Source organism: Phocoena sinus, chromosome X (assembly GCF_008692025.1).
Source record: "Phocoena sinus isolate mPhoSin1 chromosome X, mPhoSin1.pri, whole genome shotgun sequence".
NCBI lineage: Eukaryota > Metazoa > Chordata > Mammalia > Artiodactyla > Phocoenidae > Phocoena > Phocoena sinus.
This window is the reverse complement of record NC_045784.1, coordinates 125,380,370-125,403,477: the sequence shown is the minus strand read 5'-3', so window position 1 is coordinate 125,403,477 and position 23,108 is coordinate 125,380,370. Positions and strand designations below refer to the sequence as shown.

The 23,108-nt window shown below is 46.2% G+C and overlaps 2 protein-coding genes across 5 annotated transcripts in view; one reads left to right on the top strand and one right to left on the bottom strand.

Moving 5' to 3' along the window:
• LOC116747739 (elongation factor 1-alpha 1-like) overlaps nucleotides 1–13,666 on the top strand; it is a 67,266-nt gene extending 53,600 nt beyond the window's left edge. The window contains 1 exon segment of the mRNA XM_032620262.1: nucleotides 12,889–13,666. Coding sequence (XP_032476153.1) covers nucleotides 12,889–13,666 — 778 coding nt within the window.
• AFF2 (AF4/FMR2 family member 2) overlaps nucleotides 1–14,033 on the bottom strand; it is a 495,614-nt gene extending 481,581 nt beyond the window's left edge. For all 4 annotated transcript variants that reach the window (XM_032620526.1, XM_032620528.1, XM_032620527.1 and 1 more), the window contains exon 1: nucleotides 13,737–14,033. In XM_032620526.1, the coding sequence (XP_032476417.1) occupies nucleotides 13,737–13,783 (47 nt within the window). In that variant the 5' untranslated portion in view covers nucleotides 13,784–14,033. The remainder of the gene's footprint in view (nucleotides 1–13,736) is intronic.
• Between the last annotated feature and the right edge of the window lie 9,075 nt (nucleotides 14,034–23,108).

The window sequence follows — 23,108 nt, the reverse complement described above, 5'->3', positions numbered from 1 at the left end:
AAACGGCTAGGATTTCCAGTGTCTTTCCATTCTGTTGAACATGAAGGTCTAATAACTTGACAGTTTAAATTCAAGATGCCACAACAGTTTGGGACCAGAAACTTGGAATTCAATGAAACAGCTTGCAAGATATTAAAGGCTTCTGTCCCCAGAATATGTTTTCTTTTTTTCCAGTGTAGGCTGCTTCATTCACTACCACCTTTTAAACATTGCTCTCATAAAATGCACAAGCAGTCTTTAGGAGAAATTGGTTAAACGGCTCCCAGAAAGCAGTGTTGTTTTTCCTCTTTCGAAACACTGCCGCAAGCATCCCAGCTCGCTAATAAAGGGTAAACAAGTCTGAAAATTTATCACGTGTAACAGGTATGATTAAAAGGAGGACTGAGGAGGTCAGTGATGCTCATGCGAGGGGCAGTCCTGTTGTCAATGCATTAGACCTACCCAAGGAAGTGAATAAAACTGCAACTACTGTGTCGTTTACAGGAATAAACGTCAGGAACCCAAAGACAGAGATGGGAGAGCGGGGGTGGTGACAGAGCGCGGAGCGCTGCGGAGTTGGAAGTAGCGTCAGGCTTCTTCCTCATGGCTGCTGAGGTCTGGCTGGGCTCCGGGCACACTGACAGAGGAGCCCGAAGTCACAGGAGAGGCGAAGTGAGTTCAAGGATCCACATTACACAAGCCCATTCAACGTGGGGTTGTCCCGCCCCCGATCACCACCACTAAAATAGCTGGAACTCCTTTTCAGAAAAAAGTAGCATCAGAACTTCATTCAGGAAATCCAGGTGCTGGCACACGTTTGAACAAACACGAATTCACAAATCCCCATTTCATGACCTAGCAGCCATACCACCCCGCACAGCCCACAAGGTGAGGCCCAAGTTCCCAAGTGAGACCGTGATGGATTCCAAACTTTCCCAGCCTGTGGGGAATAAAAGGAAAGAGAAGGAAAGAGGAGACACAAGAAAACTGCCAAAGTAGCCCTAACACTGGCACTGCACCTTTTGCTTCTGTTTCTGGCTCTGTAGGTTCAACTTTTCCCTACCAGTATTTACACCCCTGCGGTTTTCTGCTTAGCGTCGTTGTTGCTGTTAAATGAATGTGTGTCACACGAACCCAAGACCCTGGACCATTTCCGTGGAGTCATATAGGCACATTCATTCAGTTACTTTCCCCCTTTCTAATTCCTATGAACGACAGCCAAAAAAATAATTAATTAATTAAAGCTCAATGAAGATTTATGAGGGGACTCATTTCCCAACTTCTGCCCCTGTGGCTGGGTGAGGCAGCTTAACTAAAACATCTCTGAGAAATGCCATGAGCCATGAAGTTTCTGACTCGCATATCATTTATGATACCCCTGGGGAGCGGGCCTGCCTAAGAAAACCGAGGCCCAGCACCCCATAAGGTTCTCATTACAAACAGGAATGTGCCAGGCCAGATGCACTGGGGGTTGTCAAGCTCTGCAAACTCTCCCCACCAAAAAACTCATAAATTTTGCAGAATATATTGCTTTCCCTTGAATTTTTATGATTATGTTCAATTTCAGGAAACTTACCCCATACTTCATCATTTGCCTTCGTTTTTAAGAGTTATCTGACGTCCATGAAGTCCTATGGACTTTCTACTAATCGTGTTTTTTAAATCTTAAAAATATAAGCCTACGTATTTCCAGCCTGCCATGAATTTAAAATCTCCCCCCTTCTTCCAATTTTGGTATGCAATTGCAGGCCGAACAGATTTCGAAGGTTCTCTGCTGGACAAACTCACCTTTCCATCTTCCATTGAGGCAAGGAACCCAAAGAAAGATGGCAATAATGGTGATCAGGGTGTACAAGGTGGTCAAGACTTGGCACTGAAACTGGATGGGTGACACTGTAAGACTCAGAGGCAGGTACTTGCCTGGAGCGGTCACGGTAGCATTCACAGCCCAAGGAAAAGACTCCCCAACCCCAGGGTCAAGGGCATTGGAAATGGTGGACTACAGTTGGGTACCTAGGCAAAGTTTGCTGTCCTCCCACATCTTAACTTGGTAGAGTGTATTTTATTGATTCTAGTGCTATTTTGCTAAATTAACTTTTCATAACACATATTACAGGCTTGAATACTTAACCAATCTCAAATTCGTTGCCAACCCCATCTTTCAGCTAATCGTGTAGTAAGAGGGGCAATGTCTATAAACCGTTTTGCCGCCTAGCTGTAGCTATGGCAGTTCTTACTGCTACACCCAAACCAGAAGGCATTCTTTACACACCCCAGAAACCCAGAGGCCAGCCAGATGTAATCCTGTGCTAAATCAGATTAGGTGAAGCAGACAAAATCACAACTTCATTCAACGTGTCATTTATCCCGGGTGACTAATGCGTTATTTGTATGAAGTTAAAATTGAGCTTTGAGAAACTATGAAATAAATCAAATGCCCTACTTTATGTAATTTTAACAGACAGATCCCATTAGGATTCTACTATGCATAGCTGTTGGTTAAAATCATTGACCAGTATCCTTATAAATTAATCAACTGAGGTAATACTGGCTCTGCTGTCATCATTTGCTACTAATCTACAGTTAGAATTCACTTTAACTTTTCAAGCCTCTTGAAACAGGTTCATCAAAGTTCCATTTTTTTGTTCAAAATATGTGAGTAACTGTGATTGTTTACAAAAGCCTGTGGTAGAAGTCTGCCACTGGTGTCATTTTTCAATGACATTAGAGTGTGCATTGGCATTTCATTGTAATTTCAGGGTAAAATGCTAATCAGGATCCAGCCATAATCATCTTCATCATTCTTGATAGGAACTTCTATCACTCGCGGTCTGAATACATGTGAACTGTTTAAAGTTTACACTGTTACAGAACTGCAAAAAAAAAACGAATTGGCCAAAATGTCTAATTGTAGCAAAAGGGATATGGTTAATATTTAGTAGTTAACTTTTGAAAAAAGATCATCATGGCTCTTGCATTCCTCCTGGATCTTTAATACTTGGATATGTTTCATTTCTGATTATGAGACCTAATTTATTAAAAACCCATAAGTATCTACAGTTCCTCCTCCAAATATGTACCTTAATGCCTGGTTAATTTAGCTAACTGGGTGCTTTACCTCCACTAAAATGTCCTAGATTTCTTCAACACCTTTTATCTTTCTGTCTTCCTTGACCTGCATCTCATGACCTTTAACTGTGTACTGTAAAAACAAAAAAATAATATTTAGAGAGTTTTTCTCCCAAGGCTAATTTTAATGAATCTTGAAGTTTTAAGTTACCCATCAACTCTGATACAGCTGATGTCCAACTCTGTGAAGGCGGTGGGAAAAACACCTATCTTCTGGGGTGCTTGTTCAATATGGTGGTGTGTGTAAAGCATGGAACATGGTGCTTGGCAAATACGAGTTCTCTTACGCTGGCTCTCAAACCATCTTACAGAGTGCTGCAAAATGAACACATAGGGGAACTTTTCTGCACATCCTTGAGATGAAACTGCAATCTGAATCCTCCAGAGGCATAAATAGAAAATGTGTTCTGTCTAAAAATACGTTAGGAAAACCCAAATCCTAGGTTAGCCTCCAAAGCAGGAGCTATTTTTAAAACAAAGAAAGAAGGGAGGAAGGAGGGAGGGAGGGAGGGAGGGATGGAAGGACAAGTAAGAAACACGAACAAGGCAGCAGGCTCAGAGGAAAAAATGCTATAAAAGTATGGAGACGAATATTCAGCAAATGTTGAAGGCATGCTCTCCCCTCCACCTTTGTACTACGTGAAAGCCTCATTCTGATGACGGTAACAATTTAAGACGCCTTTTTGAAAAAAAGTCTGCAAAATTACCCTTACAGCATTGTTATAGATACTAAATGTAGGTGCACCTCGCAAAAAGAAACTGCTATATGCGTAACAATCTAAAATCACAAATTTGATGAGTTTAGGGCTGCTTAGGAGAGATTACGCTCAACAACAAAGAATTCCCCACAGGATTCCTAGCAAGCAGATGCACACAGAGAGACTTACTTTATAAAACTTTAATAAGCAGGCTATTTCAGGAGCCTATCTGTTGAACACGTCTACCTGTACCTACCTGTCTGACCATCGTGATTTTAGATCTTCTCTTAGACCTCATTCTTGCACCTCTGAACTATCTCTTCACAAATTTGATCACACAAAGCATTAAGCAGGTTACTGTATATCAACCCATTGATTTATTCAACAAAAGGTAACTGAGCACCTACTGTGTGCCACTCTTCTAAGCACTGCAGATGCAGTGGTAAATAATGCCGCCCCCCAAAAAACCCCACCCTCATTGAGCCCACGTTCAATGCGTCTTCCTCCCAAGCTCCGAATCTTGTGCTTACACCACAGAGGAGCAGAATCGAGCATCTCTTGTTGGAGTAGATATCAGGTCAGTTACACCTCATATACGGTTATGGACTCCAACCCAATGCTGGCTTGTAAATACTAAAGATGAGTGCCAAAGGCCTCATCAGCCCAGTCCGCTGCCAAGCCCCGAAGCACACAGGGCTTGCCGCTATTCTAGCATCTCTCCCAGGGCATCATCGTGGGCTAGCAGCTCAGCTAAGTATTCACAGCCTGTGCGCCAACTGCAGCTCTGCAGCATACTATCCGTGTGACCCTGGGCAAGTCGCTGAACCCCTCTGTCCCAGTTTCCCTGCCCTGTAAAATAGGGAACTCGGATAACACAAATCAGAGCCGTCACATAGGAAATGTAAGCTCTAATTATTATTTTCACTCATTATTATTAATGTGATTCATTATGGCTTCCCACCTAGACGTAATATTTTGAAGACCCAGCACGGCGCCTGAATGAATTGGACAAGCCAACGATGCTGCACTCTGAATTGGCTGCATTAGGCTGTTACTCTGGGCCAGACACTAGGATTACACCAATGAAAGACATGTTCTCATCCCTCAAAACAACTCAGATGCATTGGACGCCTGTTCAGGGCAGTACGGCAGCTCAGAGGAAGGGTGTCTAACCCGACGGGGCAAGAGTATGTGAGTTTGGGGACGCAGGAGGTATAGGAGGATTGTAGCTAGCGGCTTCCCAGAGACAGAGCTGAGATTCGAAGGATGAGACAGCCAGACAAAGAATTATTTGGTGGCCGAAACAATTCATTATAAACACAGATGTAAACACCTATCAGATGGTACCAAGGCATCAACTTACGCTTTGGGAAAAAGAAAGACTAAAGGAAAAACATCAATACACACCTTCCACAAAAATGAGCTAATAATTTTTTTAAAAAAGGAGAAAGGACAAAAGAACAGATATATCTGGGTACATCTCAAGAGCCGCGATATACGCTTCTTTCGAAAATCGCTACTTTGCCAGCAATTGTGCCAACTTACAAACATTTGTTTCAACTGATTCAGGAAAACAAACTCTCATTTGGTATTTCTTTGAAGAATGCTTGCCTCGATATTTACATAATTCAGACAGTCAAATAATTGTCCAGAATTCTGTGGCTATTCCCCAGCAAATGGTGGTCAGTGGTAATGAGAACACTCCACGCACACAGCAAAACAAAACTTCAGCAACTATGTGATGAACGTGAGCTACTATTCACGCAGTAGACTCCGGGTCCAAAGGCAACTGTTTAACAGCAAGTGTCGGCTGCTCCTGGTCTGCTAAACAGCCCCCATTTCTGGCTTTCCAGTTCACTCTGGCCATTGCGGAGGACTGCTTCTCCTCCTCTAGCTCACGTTCCCTCTCTCTCCCTGAATTCCTATTTTACTCACATCCATGCCACACCATTTCCCCCAATCCAGGTCTACATTCCACTGTCAAGTCAGTGGGGCCAGAGGTCATCTTCTACATTCCTTTATCTCCCCCTAAAAGTGACTGCCGAGCAAAGCGTTGGGCACAGAGCAGGTACACAGTGCAGACAGTTCTGGAGAGGGTGACAAATACTGAACCGGGACACGAGAGCTCCGGACCTGACCTAGCGTTGTCACGTATGGACTGTACGTCCTTGGGCAAGCTATTTTCCCATCCTGGGCCTTGGTCTCCACATCTGTATGAAGAGGAGGCTGGACCAGATGATGGTGAAGGGCCCTCCAGTCTTGAAACACCGGGTTTGAGGAACTGATGAATATCTACACACCTGAGCCAAAGCCTTTTGCCAGCAAATAAATAATGGCTAATTGATGAGACCTCTCCGGGATTCCATGACACTTCATCGGAAACATCCATCACGCTGGAATTTAATTTAGTTACTATGGCTGTGCCGACCTGGCGTGGAACCACCAGTCCCTTTGGAGTATTAATTTATTTAAAAAAATTAGTTGACTGACATCCTGGAGGGAGAAATAAAGCCTCTGCAATTGCATTTCTCGGTGTTCACCAGACAGTTAGGTCGTCGTGTACATATTGCCACAGTCAGAAGATTAAAGTGTCCTCATAACACGCTCCTTCTGGTGGGTTGGTTTGATCAAATCCACTAGAGACCCAAAGACCAAGGAGACATCAGACTCCTAAGAAACTTGTCCCAGTGACTGTTAAAGCCCAGGTTACAATGCAGCACCACTACAAGACGAGTAGGGTTTTATTTTTTTATTTATATAAAAAGAAACCATTTCAATGCTATTGCCAGGAGATATGTGGCCTACAAAACACAAAATCTGGACTCCAGGAATATGGTTTAATCAAGGCCACCGGTATCTGCTCCTGAGACCTGGTTTTCACTGAAGCCGGTCGATGATGCAAAGAACTATTATTTGGAAATCCAAGCCAAAAAAAAACCCCATTCTTTATAAGATGGAAGTGATGGGTTTCTTCTTTTCCTTTTCTCCAGCAAAATGAACATTGAAAAAACTAAACAGATGAGTGATTTTAAGTTTGCAATGAAAACACAACCTGTTTCCTTAGCTTATTTCCCAATGTGTGGCCTTTATACCTTCCTAGACCAGCACAAGCCTATTGAACAACCAAATCCAAGATTCCTTTCAATCACCGGCTGATTTTCTTTTCAAAATGAAGCAAAATGCACAGGTATATGAAGAATAGCATTCCATAAACTAAGCAATCCATAATCAAAATCAGATTCTAGCTGGAGGGCTATTGTCAGCCCTGCTTAAATCAGGCCATTTTATTTAAGCACTCAGACCATTTTTCTCAGCTCAGTAAGTAGGTGGATGTTAGCAGCTAAGGTCATCGAAAAGATTTACTTTAAAATAAATTCAACAATTCCGAGCACCGCCCTCTCCATGGTATAAAGCGTGCCTCGCTTTGAACATGCATATAAAATTTCATTAAAGTGCAACATAAAAGTTTTACATTAGAGGAACCCAGTGCTGGACCTTTGTTTAACAGTCATGATAATTTATGGCGTGGATCTGCTACAGTTAAGTAGAAAAACAGGCTTCTCACGATGAAATACAAGTCATAAAGGCTGAAACGCAAGGAAAGCTGGAGGAATCCCAACCCTCCGACCACTCAATTCTTCTTCAGATTTTTGTCACACATACTTCTTCAACGTTCTCCGCACAGATTGAGACACAATACCAGTCCTGTACCCCTCTACCTTCAAAGCTGGTTTTTTCAGTTCTAAGCATATCTTAGGATTCATAGAAATCTATTTTTTTAAGCACACTGATAAATAACAGGGGTTCGAGTTTTGCCTTTCCCTATTAAGCTTTTCTTGGTTACCATCCTTCTTTCTCGTTACTTTCTGCGCAAGAGACCAGACTGGCTAGGAGACCTTCAAAAAGTTACAATTAAAACACTATCAGGCAGGCAGAGGGGAGGTATTACCACCAGGATCTAAGCAACTGTCTTTGGAAGACAGAAGCATTTGCGTAGAGCCCTCTTGGAGCTGACGGGGCTCTCATATCAATCAACACATGTTTCTTGAGCACCTGTAATGGGAAAGGCGCTGTGCTGTGACTTAACCTCTCTGAACTTCAGTTTTCGTGTCTACAAAATGCAGCCAGTAAGACCAGTCCTGACAAACCCACATGGTTATTGTGAGGATCAAATCAAATGACAGACGTGGTAAATTATAAAGCTTTGGAAAGAAATGTTATTAACCTCCTATGCCCAGCTTTGAGGCTCCCACTTAACTAGACAATATACCATGGTCTTCTTTAAGTTCAGGTACCAAATCTTCAAAATTAGGGCATTCGAATTTAAATGAACAGTTCTCAAGGACTTGAGTTTTGCCATATATATATACACACACACACATATATATATAATACATACAATATATATGAATGGCAAATTACAATACACATATTGTAATTTGCCATTCATACGTTTTCATTAAAGGGGCATCCATAAAAGAAGTGCTAAGAGATTGTACCATTACATAAATTGTTCCCTATTCAATTAAAAGAAAAAAGCAGAGTTCCATGGCTAGTCGATTACATGGTAATTCCACAGATTTTTTTTTTTACACAAGCATCATATACACAGTCCAATCCGTTTGTTTCAGTGAGAGCTAAATGCTCAAACCCACACAGGAACAATAAATAATAGGCAATGAGGTTTTGCAGAAAGGCACTTGAGCTGGAAATTGGGAGATGCGGATTCCTGACCCAGCCCTACTACTAACCAGGCTGTGTGAACTTAGGTGAGTCCATCAACCTCTCCAGGGCTGTTTGCTCATCTGTAAAATGGGAATAACACGTGTACGTTCTGATTCACAATGACCGAATGAGATGATGTATGGAGAAGGATCCCACCTGTTGGAAAGGCTCAGACAATATGTCAGTTGTTGCTGGTGCAGGCTCTGGGATCAGCTCCATCTAGGCTGGAACCTGAATTGCATCACTGAGTAGCTACTGCCTCCATTTCTTCATCCAAAAATGGAAATCATAATAGGTCCCATCTCATAAAGTTGTCTGAAGGATTAAGTGAGTATTTAAGCACTGAGTATTTAAAGCACTAGCTACTTCGTCATGTTTGGGGCACAGAGTAAACACCCAAATAACAGTAGCAACAACGATGATGCGTCCTACTACAGACACAGGTGAAACACACACACACGCACACACACACACACACACACACGCACGCACGCGCGCGCGCACACACACACACACACACACACACACACACACACACTCCTCAGAAAGGTTTCTCCAGGTTGTGGTCTTGAGTTCTTAAATCAGCAACACATTTCTTTCCATTATCAGTAAACAAGTTTTTAAAATCTCTTTCTTTATCCCACAGCAATCAGAAAAAGACAAAATTAAAAGTGAAAAATGTAGTCACTGTACCAGTTGTTTTGTCTACATGACAGGCTAATCAAGTATGTGGTAGTTTCCCTTTGTGAGGTATGAGCTATAAGCTCATAGGACTATAGCTTCTAGATTGTTCCAGAGATGGCCATTTTACTGGGCTTTTACGATTCTGAAATTGTTAAATATGTGCAGATTTTTCATGCAAGAAATAGTCTCAGCTAAGAATAATGGGCATGAAATAAAGGTTCAGCACATTAAAACCATTCCTATTCAACAATAATTAGCATGTTTAAATACAATATAATTTGTATCCATCTACAAAACGCTTAAATGTTTGGAATCTCGTTTATGTCTATCATGACAGATTCATATTTGAGGCAGTCGTTTTCAATCTTGATTTGTATATTTTAAAGTTGTTAAATGCTTGACTGAATCATTAGCAAAACAATTCATGTATCATTAAACTGATTTCTAACATGAGATAATTTTCTTCCTTGCCCAATAGACCTGCCTTTTAAGATTTACGGGGACAGCATTTATCTTTGGGGGTTTCAGTGGGTGTGGAGGAGACCTCATCACTAGCTAATTTCACCACCTTGGGTCTCGCCCTCCCATATACTCCCTTAAGAAACTCAAGCCCAAGTGGTTTGCTGAATGAATGCTCAAACAAGCCGGAGAATGCATATTGTACCAGCAAAAAAAAGACCACTGACTGTCTCCCTTGCAGTGGAAAACAAACAGAGGGGGAGGGGGAAAGATAAATGGCTGGAGGTAGAGAAAGAGAAATCCTGGCAACCTGGAGGCGCCGCCCCGCCCCCTCCACATTCCTGCCACCCCCAGGTAGACCAAGGTTGCGTTCCCTGTCTCTCCCCGACCTTCCCATCCATAAACAGGCCTCTTCCACTCTTCCGGAGGATTGCTGCGCAGGAGGCCTCCAAGATCTGTGTGCGCAGAGCAAGGGGAAGCAGCCGGGCTGCTGCAGTGCATGGGCCATGCCCAGCTGGAGCTGAAACAGTTCACTTTTGTCTGGAGAGCAGGGTCCCCGCCCCCCATGGCTGAGGGAAACTGGGGAAAGCGGGGCTGCTGGGGCAGCCCCGGGGGAGGAGAAGCCTGGCCCGCACATGGCCCCTTCCCAGCCTGGACGGCCCCACACAGACCTTTGAACTTTCTATTTATATAACAGTTTAGTGAGTTTAAGTCTCTTCCTGTATAACTGCCCGTTTGCAAGCTCGCCTCTAATTAGGCTACTTGTGAGACACCACATAAAAACTACAAACCATGGATGCCGGCCTCCGTCCTTCGCAGTGAGAAGTCGGCCACTGTCACAATGGCTTAACTACAATTTTCACCAGGCTTTTGAACATTGTGATTTTGCTATCACAGTGGTTTCCTTTTCCCTTTTTATTTTTTAGAATGAGCCCTTTGCTGTATCTGTCTTCCCTTCTTTCCTTCTTTCTTTTTCAATAATAAAAAGAAGATAAATAAGCATCTCTACAAAAAAACCTCGGCCTGTCACGAAGCAACACCTAATCAATACGGGAGGGGTGCTTGCAGGGTGGAAAGGCTGTGCGCTTGGTAGGCCCTCGGATTTTGCTGGTAAACAGGTCCAAATCTAGCCACGTGATCTCCAGACACCTCAAGAATTCATTTACTGGGTTACCACAGCCACAAGTCTACGGAGTGATTTCAACGATGAAATTTGATTTTTTTTCCCTTTATCTTTTTTTCTTTTTTTTTAAGAGCAAGTGCTGTCTTTGGTGCACACAGCCATCTGCGCCTTCCTCTTCTTTCACAGAATGGTTCATATTAAACTCAGACACAGGTGAACATTGCTCACTCACCCAGGAATCTTGAAGAACGAGAGCTCTGGCCCTTTAATCGACTCCAGAGCATGACCCATTAAGAGATTCTGGCGGTGTGTGAAGTCCAGGGCTCTGTTCCGTTAGGCACCGAGCACTCCCAGACTCGGCACATCCACACTGCAGTCACCCGTGCCCCATCCTTTCCATTCGCATTCCTCCTGACAAATGTGTACGTCTCTAAATGGGCACGCACTTTTTGCTTACTGCAGTCTAGTGTTTGCAAATGACACAGATGCCTGTGTCTGTGAAGTCTTTCTTCATTAAGTCTCGGAAGATGAGTTTGTTTTTTAGCTGGCCTGATCCAGTTATTGTCAGACATCTAGGGTTGCGGTAGAGATGGCTCAGAGCTCTCTGTTCCACAAGTGACTGCTGAGAAGAGATCCTTAACTTGGCTGGCGCCCTTTTCTTCCTAGGACCTCCTGGGGACTTAGGGGTGGGGAGCAATGGATGCCATCAGTCTAAGCAACTACTTGCTCCCCAGGAGGGGAAGTAAACATATAATGAACATGTAATTGGCATGCTCTGAATGTCCAAAGAGAGTTTGGAAAGGTACACACTTCCATTCAAGGCAATAGCAAGCTTTTTAAGTTCATCCACTATTCACATTGATGTTCCTTTTCTCTGTCGGGGTGTACAACACACAGGCGCACAACCGCATTACAAATGCTTACAAACACAGATGCATTAAGGAAGCTTGCCCCTCACGATCAAACAGTAAGAAGGAGAAATTTTCCTGGAACGTGTGCACAGAGGGAAAAGGCCAGCTTATTTATGCAGACGCGTTATACTAATTCATCGGTATTTCACATAATATCCACGGAGTGTCCAAGTCTGCATGTTTCTTAACTGACGTGGCATAGTCAGGGATAGTTTCCAAAAAGGGCCAAAAAGAAATCGCAACTAAAAGAGCCCACCTCCTTTAAATGTGCAGCTGCATGTGCCTAAGAGTAAACTGAAATGAAAACAATATAATAAACATGTCTTTAAAAGCCTAATACCTTGTATATATGTTTAACATTTGAACTACACCCACACAATCACTTATAACGTCTGTTAAATTAATGATGTTACCCACACCATATATTAGGCAAATTGCATGCAAATAGTAATGCTGTGGTTATCAGTGGTGTGCAAAATAAACTAGCAAAGCAGGGTAAGGGCTGTATACAGGAGCGTAATATTTAGCTGAGCAGTAATTTTACCGTGATCTTTACTTTTAAATAACAACAGCATGGTTGTTAAAAACTGTAACCTGTTTTTCTGCAGAGCTGATAAAACCCTGCATGGTATCAAAAATGCCTGACAGATTAATACTGATACAGTGTAATTTGTGGCTTCAAGGATTTACCCGGAATCGCTGTAAAATAAAATGTATTTAACTTCTGATTATCTTGGATTTGCAACTAAAGGAGTCATGATTGACATGATGAAGCTATTGGCTAAGAGTATGACCCTTTTCGAAAGAAGGAGATTGCCTAAAATATCACATCAGCAAAGGGAAATCCTTGTAAAAATACACAGCATTCATCGTCAACGGCTGCCAGTAGTTTAACATTGCAAAAGATTTCGCACTGTCGGTCGCTACTATAGATTATTCCAACTACATTTGAAAAGGCAATAGCCAAGAGTGCAATTCGAAGTCGCTGCCGCCGCGCCTTCCCCCCGTCTAATTCCATAGGCTGTGGGGGGGAAATCGATACGTTAGAATGTTATTACAAATTAACAGTGATAACGTTGGTGCAGGAGGTGAAGCTTCTGTAAAAGTTAATAGATACGCATATCTGTTTATACACACGCGCGCGCGCATCACGCAGACTAACAACTTTCCGGCTCCCCAGTCACCTCTGCACCATCTTTCACAAACCTCTCGGGGACAAGCTGACGGTATTTGGGGAAGAGCCGACTAAACCTGTGAATCCGAGCTGGGTGCCCATTAAACCCACAAACCTGCGGCTGCCTCCCAGTGGGGGGCGGACGGGGGCTCGGCCGCTAATTAAATGTGCGTTGACGTCGGAGCGGCCAACTTTAGGGGCCAACTTCAAAAACCCTCAGTCTGGAAAGCCAGACGCCGCGGTCGGCCCGGACCGGGTGTCCCCCGCGCGGTGGTCCCCGAAGCCGCCGCTCGGCGCCCGAGTGCGGGGAACTTGGGCCGAGCGGGTGGCAGGGAAGGTGTGCGCGCCGCGCCGCGCCGTGCGGGGACCGGGGTGGCGGCGGGGGCGGTGGCCGCCGAGGAAGCGGAGGGCCGCCGGTGGCACCTCGCCGCTGCCTGCCCCCCGCGGCCGGCCGCCGGCGTCGGGCACCTGGAAAGTTGGGGGCATTTCGGGCGGGCAGCATCCGGTGCGCTGGGAAGGCCACCCGGCCAGCCGTTCGGGGAGAAAATCCCGGCGGAGGTCGCGCGCCTCAGCCCCCGGGCAGTACCGGATCCGATTTGGGCCAGACGCAACTCTTTGGACTTGGAGTGTCAAACGACGCCCTCGGGACCTGCATCCCTCCCTCGGTCCCCACCTCCCCCCACCCGGGCACCCGACCGAGGAGTCGCGGCGGCCGGGGCCAGAGGTGGCCAAGAGCAAGTGGGAAGGCGTCCCGGGCGCCCCACCAAACCCCGGCTCCTCTTAACAAAGGCGAAAAGCCCAGCCCCGGCCCAGGGACCCGCGCAGCCAAGGAGAAGGCAAAAATCAACACCTACCACTGCTGCTCCAAGTCCCAGTCCCTGAAAAAGTCGAATAGATCCATAGCGGCCGGGCGGCTGCGGCGGCCGGGCGTCCGTCCCTGCTGGCGACGGGTCTGCGCGGCTCTCGGCGCGGCTCGCTCGCTGCTCTCCGGCCCTCCCGCCCGGCTAAAAGTGCCCGGGCCGCATCGGCGGCGGCGGCGGGCGCCGGAGGTGCCGGGTCCTGCGCTCTGGGGCGGCGACGGCGGCGGCGACACCGGGCGGGCAAGTGCCTGGCCGCCCGCTCGGCTCCGCTCGGTCCGCGGCTGCCCGCGCGCCCAGCGCCCCGACGCTGCGGCGGCAGCCGCTGCGGGCTCGAGCCGGCGAGGCCGCCCGCCTGGCGGGCTGCGGGCCGGCGGCGGCGGCGGCGGCGGCGGCGGCGGCGGCGGCGGCGGCGGCGGGGGCGGCCGGGGCAGCGGCAGCGGCGCGGCGCGGCGCGGCAGCCGGGGCGGCAGCGGCGGCGGCGGCGGCGGCGGCGGCTGCACAGGCGGCGGCGGCGGCCGCGGCAGCATCACACATTTACACACTCACAGGGGGCGGAGCCTGGACAGCCCGAAGCCGCGACATGGAGCCGGCACATTATCATCCCCGGATCTGGCAGGGGCTCGCTCCGCCCGCGCGCGCCGCCCGGGACCCCCCCTCTGTCAAAATCAGCTGGTGGGAGCGGCCGCAGAACTGGGGAGCCGGGCCCGGGTCCCGCCCGGAGGGGCAGTTGCAGGGATGCGGGAGGGTGGCCGGCGGGGCCAGGAGGCAGGCTTCGGGAAGGAGACCCTCTCTCGGAACCCCTACCTCCTCCCACAACTGGGAGTTACGCTTCGGAACCAGAAAAGAGCGCACAAACTGCCTCGGGGATGGGGGTCGACCCCCGCTGCGGCGCGCGCAGTCCCTGCCCGGGGACGCTCCTCGGGCCCCCGAGTACTGGAGCAAACTTTGGTGGGCCCGAGCATCCCTCGGCCCCGCAGCGCAGAGCACTCGGGGCCAGGAAGGAGAAGGCGGTCACCTTCACCGTCCCCGCGGCGCCGAGCGTCCGCACCCGGGCCGGCCAGGCATGCCGCAGTGCCTTGCCGGGCTGCAGGGCGCGTTGCGCACCTAGTAGGTCCGCAAGCTCTGGGCCCTGGATTCTGTAGGCTGCAAGCGTAGGCACGAGGACCACCCTGTGTGGTCCTTGGGTTCCGGATTAGGACGCTGGGCAACTGGGTTGCACTACCACCTTCTCCGCACAACCACCGCGTGCCTTGGGCAGAGGGCTTCTGCACTTTCCTCCTCTGGGAAATCCGCGGAGTGTGTCCCACTATCCCACCCTCTGGCTGCCTGTCTCCCTTCTGGCCGGAGAATCTCTCTCCACGTGCAGCTTCCTCCCTCCCTTCAGCCTCCACGGGTGGTCCAGGATCGGGTGGGTCCCTTTAGCCAATGCCCTTGGGGAAAGGCTTCCTGGCCTCTGACGCCAGAAAGCGGTGTTGGAAGGGGCGGGGCCGGGGTCTGACACTTCAGGAACAGGAATACCCTGGAGTCCCCGACCTCTTCTTTGCCTTCTTCATGTCATCGTGCAAGCAAAATAGTATTGGTGCATTGTTGAGAGCCTAAGGTGAGGACCCTCTTAGAAAGAGCAGTAGACTGAGCACTGACAGAGCTGGGTTCTGACTGTGTCCGATTCTGTCATCGGTTCTGTGGGACTGAGCGAGTAAGTCTCTTCTCTGAGGCTCATTTTGTAAAAGACAGAGGCTTGATCGCGGTGCCATGTGGCTCTTGCTACTCTGGTGTTGTCCTTTCTGTTTGAATCTGCTTCTCTAATATTATCTCATATTCTCAAAATCACCCAAATAGATTTTCTTTACTTTGTTTTTCCAGAAGAAAGTGAGGCACTGAGACCAGGTAATTTGCCCAGGAGCTCACATTTCTCCTAACGGGGGAACTGACATTGGAACTGAGAATCTGGGAAGCCCATTTAGGTAGAGCTGAACCCAGTAGAAGGTGCTGCAGCTCCAAGAGGTGGAGGGCTTCAGAATCTGAGCTTGAAGGGGCCCAGAGTTTGGTCTCTTTCATATTCTTTATATGGGAAAAAAAGCATGTCACTAACATACAGAAACAAGACACTAAGATTCTGCAACTTTGGCATCCGATGAGGCTTTGCTTTGTTTATTTATTTTGCAGAGGGCCAAGTTCTTAAATACTAAGCTAACTGACTGCAGATCAACCAATGGGCAGACAAGGGAAGACTACATTTCAAATTGCCTTGTCTATTTGGCTACTTGTAAACTCCTCTGGTCAAAGACTCCAGGGCAAAAGAGCTATTGGCAAAAATGGTGCCAGGGATCTTCAAATTATCTCTGTGCCTTTTTTACTCGTGAGCTTCCAAGTCTTCAGCCTTAGACTCTGAGCCCTTGAGGCGGCAGGGACTGCCCTGCTCAAATCTGTGGCCCCCAACATTAATTTCCCTCAGTAAACGATCCTCAAATTGGGTTTGATTGCTAATAATGATTGTCGCCTGGGCTAGTGCTTGACCTGCTTGAAAACCTTTAGAGGAAAACCAGAACATCTAAAATTAATATTTAAATGGTGATTATGGTCACTTTGTATCGGATTCACTTTTCTCCCCAGATTATATTGATTGGGGGAAGACAGAAAAAAAATCTGTGCTAGGTAAATACATTTCCAATAGAAAGAAAGCTGTTCCTTTAAGAGTTCCAGACCCCCCATCACCCCACTGGTGCACTTTCTTCCCGATCAGCAGGAGGACCAAGCCGAAGCAGAAGGAGCCAGCGAGAGGCAGCACTGTGAACAGAAATGCCTGCGGGAAGGAGAGAAGAGACGAGTGGTGCCGGCTGCTGCTTCAAAAGAGGGGCTGGGGCTTTCCCTTCCCGAGATCAAAACCGAGACGGGAGGCTGGGCTGGGTGGAAGGAGCTCCTACTCTCAGCCACCCTCCTGGAACAGGGATGAAGCTGAGAGAGGCCGCACTGAAGGGACCACGGTGGTCCCAAAGGCCAGCCGGCCAGCCCAGGCCCAGCCAGCACTCGCTCTACCTGAGCATCTGCTCCTGGGCAGCGTAGAAGCTTCACCTTCTCCCTTCCTTCTCCTCCTGCCATCCCCAGCTCTGGCCTCTTTAGTGAACCCCCAGATAGGCATCCAAGCCACGCATCCTCCACCACACAGGCAGGGAAGGGAGGGCAGGTTGCAGGGAGAGCAATGGCAACGCGAAGTAAAAAGGCGATAGTATGGTACTGGCACAAAAACAGAAATATAGATCAATGGAACAGGATAGAAAGCCCAGAGATAAACCCACACACCTATGGCCAACTAATCTATGACAAAGGAGGCAAGATATACAATGGAGAAAGGACAGTCTCTTCAATAAGTGGTGCTGGGAAAACTGGACAGGTACATGTAAAAGTATGCGATTAGAACACTCCCTAACACCATACAAAAATAAGCTCAAAATGTATTAAAGACCTAAATGTAAGGCCAGAAACTATAAAACTCTTAGAGGAACACATAGGCAGAACACTCTATGACATAAATCACAGCAAGATCCTTTTTGACCCACCTCCCAGAGAAATGGAAATAAAAACAAAAATAAACAAATGGGACCTAATGAAACTTCAAAGCTTTTGCACAGCAAAGGAAACCATAAACAAGACCAAAAGACAACCCTCAGAATGGGAGAAAACATTTGCAGATGAAGCCACTGACAAAGGATTAATCTCCAAAATTTACAAGCAGCTCATGCAGCTCAATAACAAAAAAACAAACAACCCAATCCAAAAATGGGCAGAAGACCTAAACAGACATTTCTCCAAAGAAGATATACAGACTGCCAACAAACACATGAAAGGATGCTCAGCATCACTAATCATTAGAGAAATGCAAATCAAAACTACAATGAGATATCACCTCACATCAGTCAGAATGGCCATCATCAAAAAATCTAGAAACAATAAATGCTGGAGGGGGTGGGGAGAAAAGGGAACACTGTTGCACTGTTGGTGGGAATGTAAATTGGTACAGCCACTATGGAGAACAGTATGGAGGTTCCTCAAAAAACTACAAATAGAACTACCATATGACCCAGCAATCCCACTACTGGGCATATACCCTGAGAAAACCATAATTCAAAAAGAGTCATGTACCAAAATGTTCACTGCAGCTCTATTTACAATAGCCAGGAGATGGAAACAACCTAAGCGCCCATCATCGGATGAATGGATAAAGAAGATGTGGCACATATACACAATGGAATATTACTCAGCCTTAAAAAGAAACGAAATTGAGCTATTTGTAATGAGGTGGATGGACCTAGAGTCTGTCATACAGAGTGAAGTAAGTCAGAAAGAGACAGACAAATACTGTATGCTAACACATATATATGGAATTTAAGAAAAAAAATATCATGAAGAACCTAGGGGTAAGACAGGAATAAAGACACAGACCTACTAGAGAATGGACTTGAGGATATGGGGAGGGGGAAAGGTAAGCTGTGACGAAATGAGAGAGTGGCATGGACATATATACACTACCAAACGTAAGGTAGATAGCTAGTGGGAAGCAGCCGCATAGCACAGGGAGATCAGCTCGGTGCCTTGTGACCACCTAGAGGCGCGGGATAGCGAGGGTGGGAGGGAGGGAGACGCAAGAGGGAAGAGATATGGGAACATATGTATATGTATAACTGATTCACTTTGTTATAAAGCAGAAACTAACACACCATTGTAAAGCAATTGTACTCCAATGAAGATGAAAAAAATTGTAAAATAAATATAAAAATAAAATATTACCATGGTAAAAAAAAAAAAAAAAGGCGATCTGGAATCAAAGCCAACTGCCGCTGTCAGACTGGCGGCTCTGCCAACTAGTCCCTGAGGTTCAGGTTGCTTCGCTCCCATTCCACCTCCTGGGGCACCTTAGCAAAGGTGGAAGATTCCTGTCGGCCAGCCTGCTGTCCTGGCTTTGCCTGGAAAAGCCCCTCTCTGATCTCACAACACAAGCCTCAGCTCGACCCAGTATTTCAGAAGTTGGAACCTCTCCCCTTTGACCTTCCTCCCTCTGTTGGCTTCTCCCATGCTCTCTGTTGGGGCCCCCTTCACATCTCACCAATCTCCCCCATTCAGAAGCCTACTGGAGGGGCACTGGGACAAGAGCTGCCATCTTTTCAGAGAGGACACAGTCAAAACTAAGACTTCATGGCCTAATCTCTTAAGGTGTGAAACCAGGAATCATTCTGAAAGGCCTGACTGTATAGAAATGATGGCTCTCAGACTTTCTAAAGTGGGATTTTTGACTTGAATTACCTTTAAAGGAGTTTAATTTGGAGTCTCCAGGTACTGAGCTTCATTTCAAAGAACTGGAAATCCTCCATTCTTATAGTTGGAGTAAAAGCAGTGTCATGCAGGGTCTGGTAGATGGTGTCTAAAAATTAAGATTAATTTAAGAAAGTTCCACTGTGCATGTCAGTTCCATGAAATGAACAAACTGACAGCATGTGATACATGTGTCATCCTGTCATACCTCAGATTTCGACTTAAAATATTAAGTATTTGTTTCTGACCTGATGTGCAGTCAGGCTGAGTTACTTTCTGGGAGGAAACTGTCGTGACCAAGGTCACAGCTCATCTGAGGAAGACTGTTTGAAGGAATTCCACGGGCTCCCTTGAGAAGCATCAACTTCCATTACTGTGGATCTTCCTCTCACAGAGCAGCCTGGTACCGTCGTGAGTTTGCAGTGAACCAGCGTGACTCTGAACTTGGGGCGGTTTCCACACATGGTCCACAATATCAAGAACGATCCTCGTGGAAGGAGGATTTCAATCTTTTCTGACTTCAGAGAATGTCCGTACTTACTTGTTTCATGTCAATGCTTCCGGAACCTGTAAGCCTCATGAGGGTAGGGCCTGAGTCTTTGTAATCATAGCCTCATGCAAGATCTGACATGGAGCAGGCCCTTTCGGGGTCTATCCAGCCAGCCTCCATGAAGGTGGCAATCCCAGGAGCTGATTTCACATTGAATCAGGACAATTCTCTGAGCCGAGGAATGAATCTCATGAATATCCACATGTGATTTTTTTTTCACAACTTCTGGTTCTACCACTTTGTCCTTTGGATCTCAATCATGTATCACAACTGAAAGTCTCTACTCTTGGGTTTTCTGATCACTGCCTGGAAAAGCCCCTCTCTGATCTCACAACACAAGCCTCAGCTCGACCCAGTATTTCAGAAGTTGGAACCTCTCCCCTTTGACCTTCCTCTCTCTGTTGGCTTCTCCCGTGTTCTCTGTTGGGGCCCCCTTCACATCTCACCAATCTCCCTTGGTGAGAGATTCAAAATAATCAGATCTCCATTTCGGAGATCTTCCAAAGTTCCTGGGTTCCTATTGGGTCCTAAATATCAAACGCCATATAATTTAGATCGTTTTTTAAATTGAAGTATAGTTGATTTACAATGTTGTGTTAGTTCCTGGTGTACAGCAAAGTGATTCAGAATATATATATTCTTTTTCATATTCTTTCCATTACAGTTTATTATAGGATATTGAATATAGTTCCCTGTGCCATACAGTAGGACCTTGTTGTTCATCTATTTTATATATAGTATTGATAGCTTGTATCTGCTAATCCCAAACTTCCACCAGTTTATCTCTCCCCCTCCCCCTTTCCCCTTTGGTAACCATAAATTCGTTTTCTATGTCTGTGAGTCTGTTTCTGTTTTGTAAATAAGTTCATTTGTATGATTTCTTTAGCTTCTACATATAAGTGATATCATATGTTTGTCTTTCTCTGTCTGACTTACTTCACTTGGTATGATAATCTCTAGATCCATCCACGTTGCTGCAAATGGCATTATTTCATTCTTTTTATGGCTGAGTAGTATTCCATTGTTTATATATACAACATCTTCTTTATCCATTCATCTGTCAGTGGACATTTAGGTTGCTTCCATGTCTTGGTTATTGTAAATAGTGCTGCTATGAACATTGGGGCGCATGTGTCTTTTTGTATAATGTTTTTCTCTGGGTATATGCCCAGGAGTGGGATTGCTGGGTCATATGGTAGTTCTGTTTTTAGATTCTTGAGGAACCTCCATACTATTCTACATAGTAGCTTCACCAGTTTACAGTGTAGGAAGGTTCCCTTTTCTCCACACTCTCTCCAGCATTTATTTGTAGACTTTTTGATGATGGCTATTCTGACTGATGTGAGGTGATACCTCACTGTGGTTTTGATTTGCGTTTCTCTAATAATTAGTGATGTTGAGCATCTTTTCGTGTGCCTGTTGGCCATCTGCATGTCTTCTTTGGAGAAATGCCTATTTAGGTCTTCTGCTCATTTTTTGATTGGCTTGTTTGGTTTGTTTTGTCTTGTTTTGTTTTTGTCATTGAGCTGTATGAGCTGTTTGTATATTTTGGAAATTAATCCCTTGTCGGTTGCATCCTTTGCAAATATTTTCTCCCAGTCAGTAGGTTGTCTTTTCCTTTTGTTTATGGTTTCCTTTGCCGTGCAGAAGCTTGTAAGTTTGATTAGGTCCCATTTGTTTATTTTTGCTTTTATTTCTATCGCCTTGGGAGACTGACCTAAGAAAACATTGGTAAGATCTATGTCACAGAATGTTTTTCCTATGTTCTCTTCTAGGAGTTTTATGGTGTCATGTCTTATATTTAAGTCTTTAAGCCATTTTGAGTTTATCTTGTGTATGGTGTGAGGGAGAAAGACCACATAATTTTATGTCAGTCACTGCTCAACTACGTTTACAGTGCTTGAAGATGATGCTATTCTGATTTTAAATGCTGCATTGCTATGACTCCTTGTACATATTTAGCATAACAATAAACAGAGACAACACTGACTGAGGATTTTACATGTCAGACACGGTGCTCAGCATTTTACAGACGTTATCTCACACCTCACCATGATTCTCTGAGGTAGGTACTAGTATTATACCTATTTTGCAACTGGAAACTGGGGCTCTAAGAGGCCGGGCACTTGCCCAGAGTCACAGAGCTCGCCAGTGGCATAGCCAGGTGTTGCCCCCACGTTTGTTTGCTGCCAAAGTGCATGTACTAATCCGAGCTGCCCCAGAGCCTCCATTCTGTCTTCACAAATGGTTTCAACTCACTGTAGCTCAGGGAAAGTAAGCAAGGAAGGGACCATTATCTCAGTTTGACAGTTGAGGAAACAGGTTAAGTGACTTTGCCAAGATCACAAGGTCGCAGAGCTGAGTAGCTGAGGTCGGGCCACGGTCATCTAGACACCAAGCGCAGGGCTCGCTCTGTTTATGCTCCTGAGGCCACTCCAGTGACGATAACACCCTGGGAGTCTGGGACTGCAGTGGCATGAGTTTACTGTTGGATTGAAAAAAAAAAAAAAAAAAAAAACTGTCATGGTGCAATTTCCCTGATCTCAACTGTGGCTGAACTGGGGGAAGGCAGTTGGCTGACCCTTGCCCTCATGTTAAAGAAAGTCAGTCAGATAGGGAACAGGAAGCAAGAAGATGGTGGAGTAATTCTTGCTTCATCGTTTAAGGAGACTCAGATGGGTCTTTTTCCTGGAGATTAGAAATCTAGGGCTGAGATACCTCCTTAGTCGACCTTGTGGGTGTGCATGGTGGTGGGCTGGGAGGCGTCGATGGGGAATTCTCTCCTGCGCAAGGCTGTGCAGCTGGAGGACTGCGAATCTGTGGCTCTCTCCTAACTTCTCAAGGGCTCCGTTCCCTTGTCTATAAATTCACGGGGTTGGAAACACTCCAACTCTGATATTGCGTGGCTCCTTGATTTGAAGTCCCTTTACACAACCCCGCAGTCCACGACCAAATGCAGACTATGCATTGATAATGATGAGGGAGGTAAAGTGAAGAGTCACCACGACTACCCAGATCCATCATCTCCATCCCTGATGAAGTGATTGACAAATCTGCTTCTTGGAGCTCAGAGCCCTGTCCGTGGGCTGCCCTCATAAACCCATTGCGAAGCGTGGCTGAAAAGAGTCTCTTCCCGGAGCCCACTCTGCAGGTTCGAAGGGCTGGATTCCAGAGGGAAGTCAAGCATTTTCCCAGCGGCCAGAGACGGAACCTAATGTATATGAAAGTGCTTTGTAAATGGTAAAAAGCCCTATATAAGTGCGCGCTCTCATCATCCCTAGGGCTGCTGTCTCAGAGCCTTCTCCATCAGCTGAGATCAGCAGCGCTAAGTGCACTGGCTGTGCTTGTAGGGTTTTCCTTCCTTTTTAGTTTTTTGTTTTTGTTTGTCTGGCAAATGGGCACACATGCCATGGGTCCCAGAGCCTGGTTAATAGATTGTAAGTTTTGATGCTGTCAAAATAACATTAAGAAGTTTAAACTGGGAGTTCCCTGGCGGTCCAGTGGTTAGG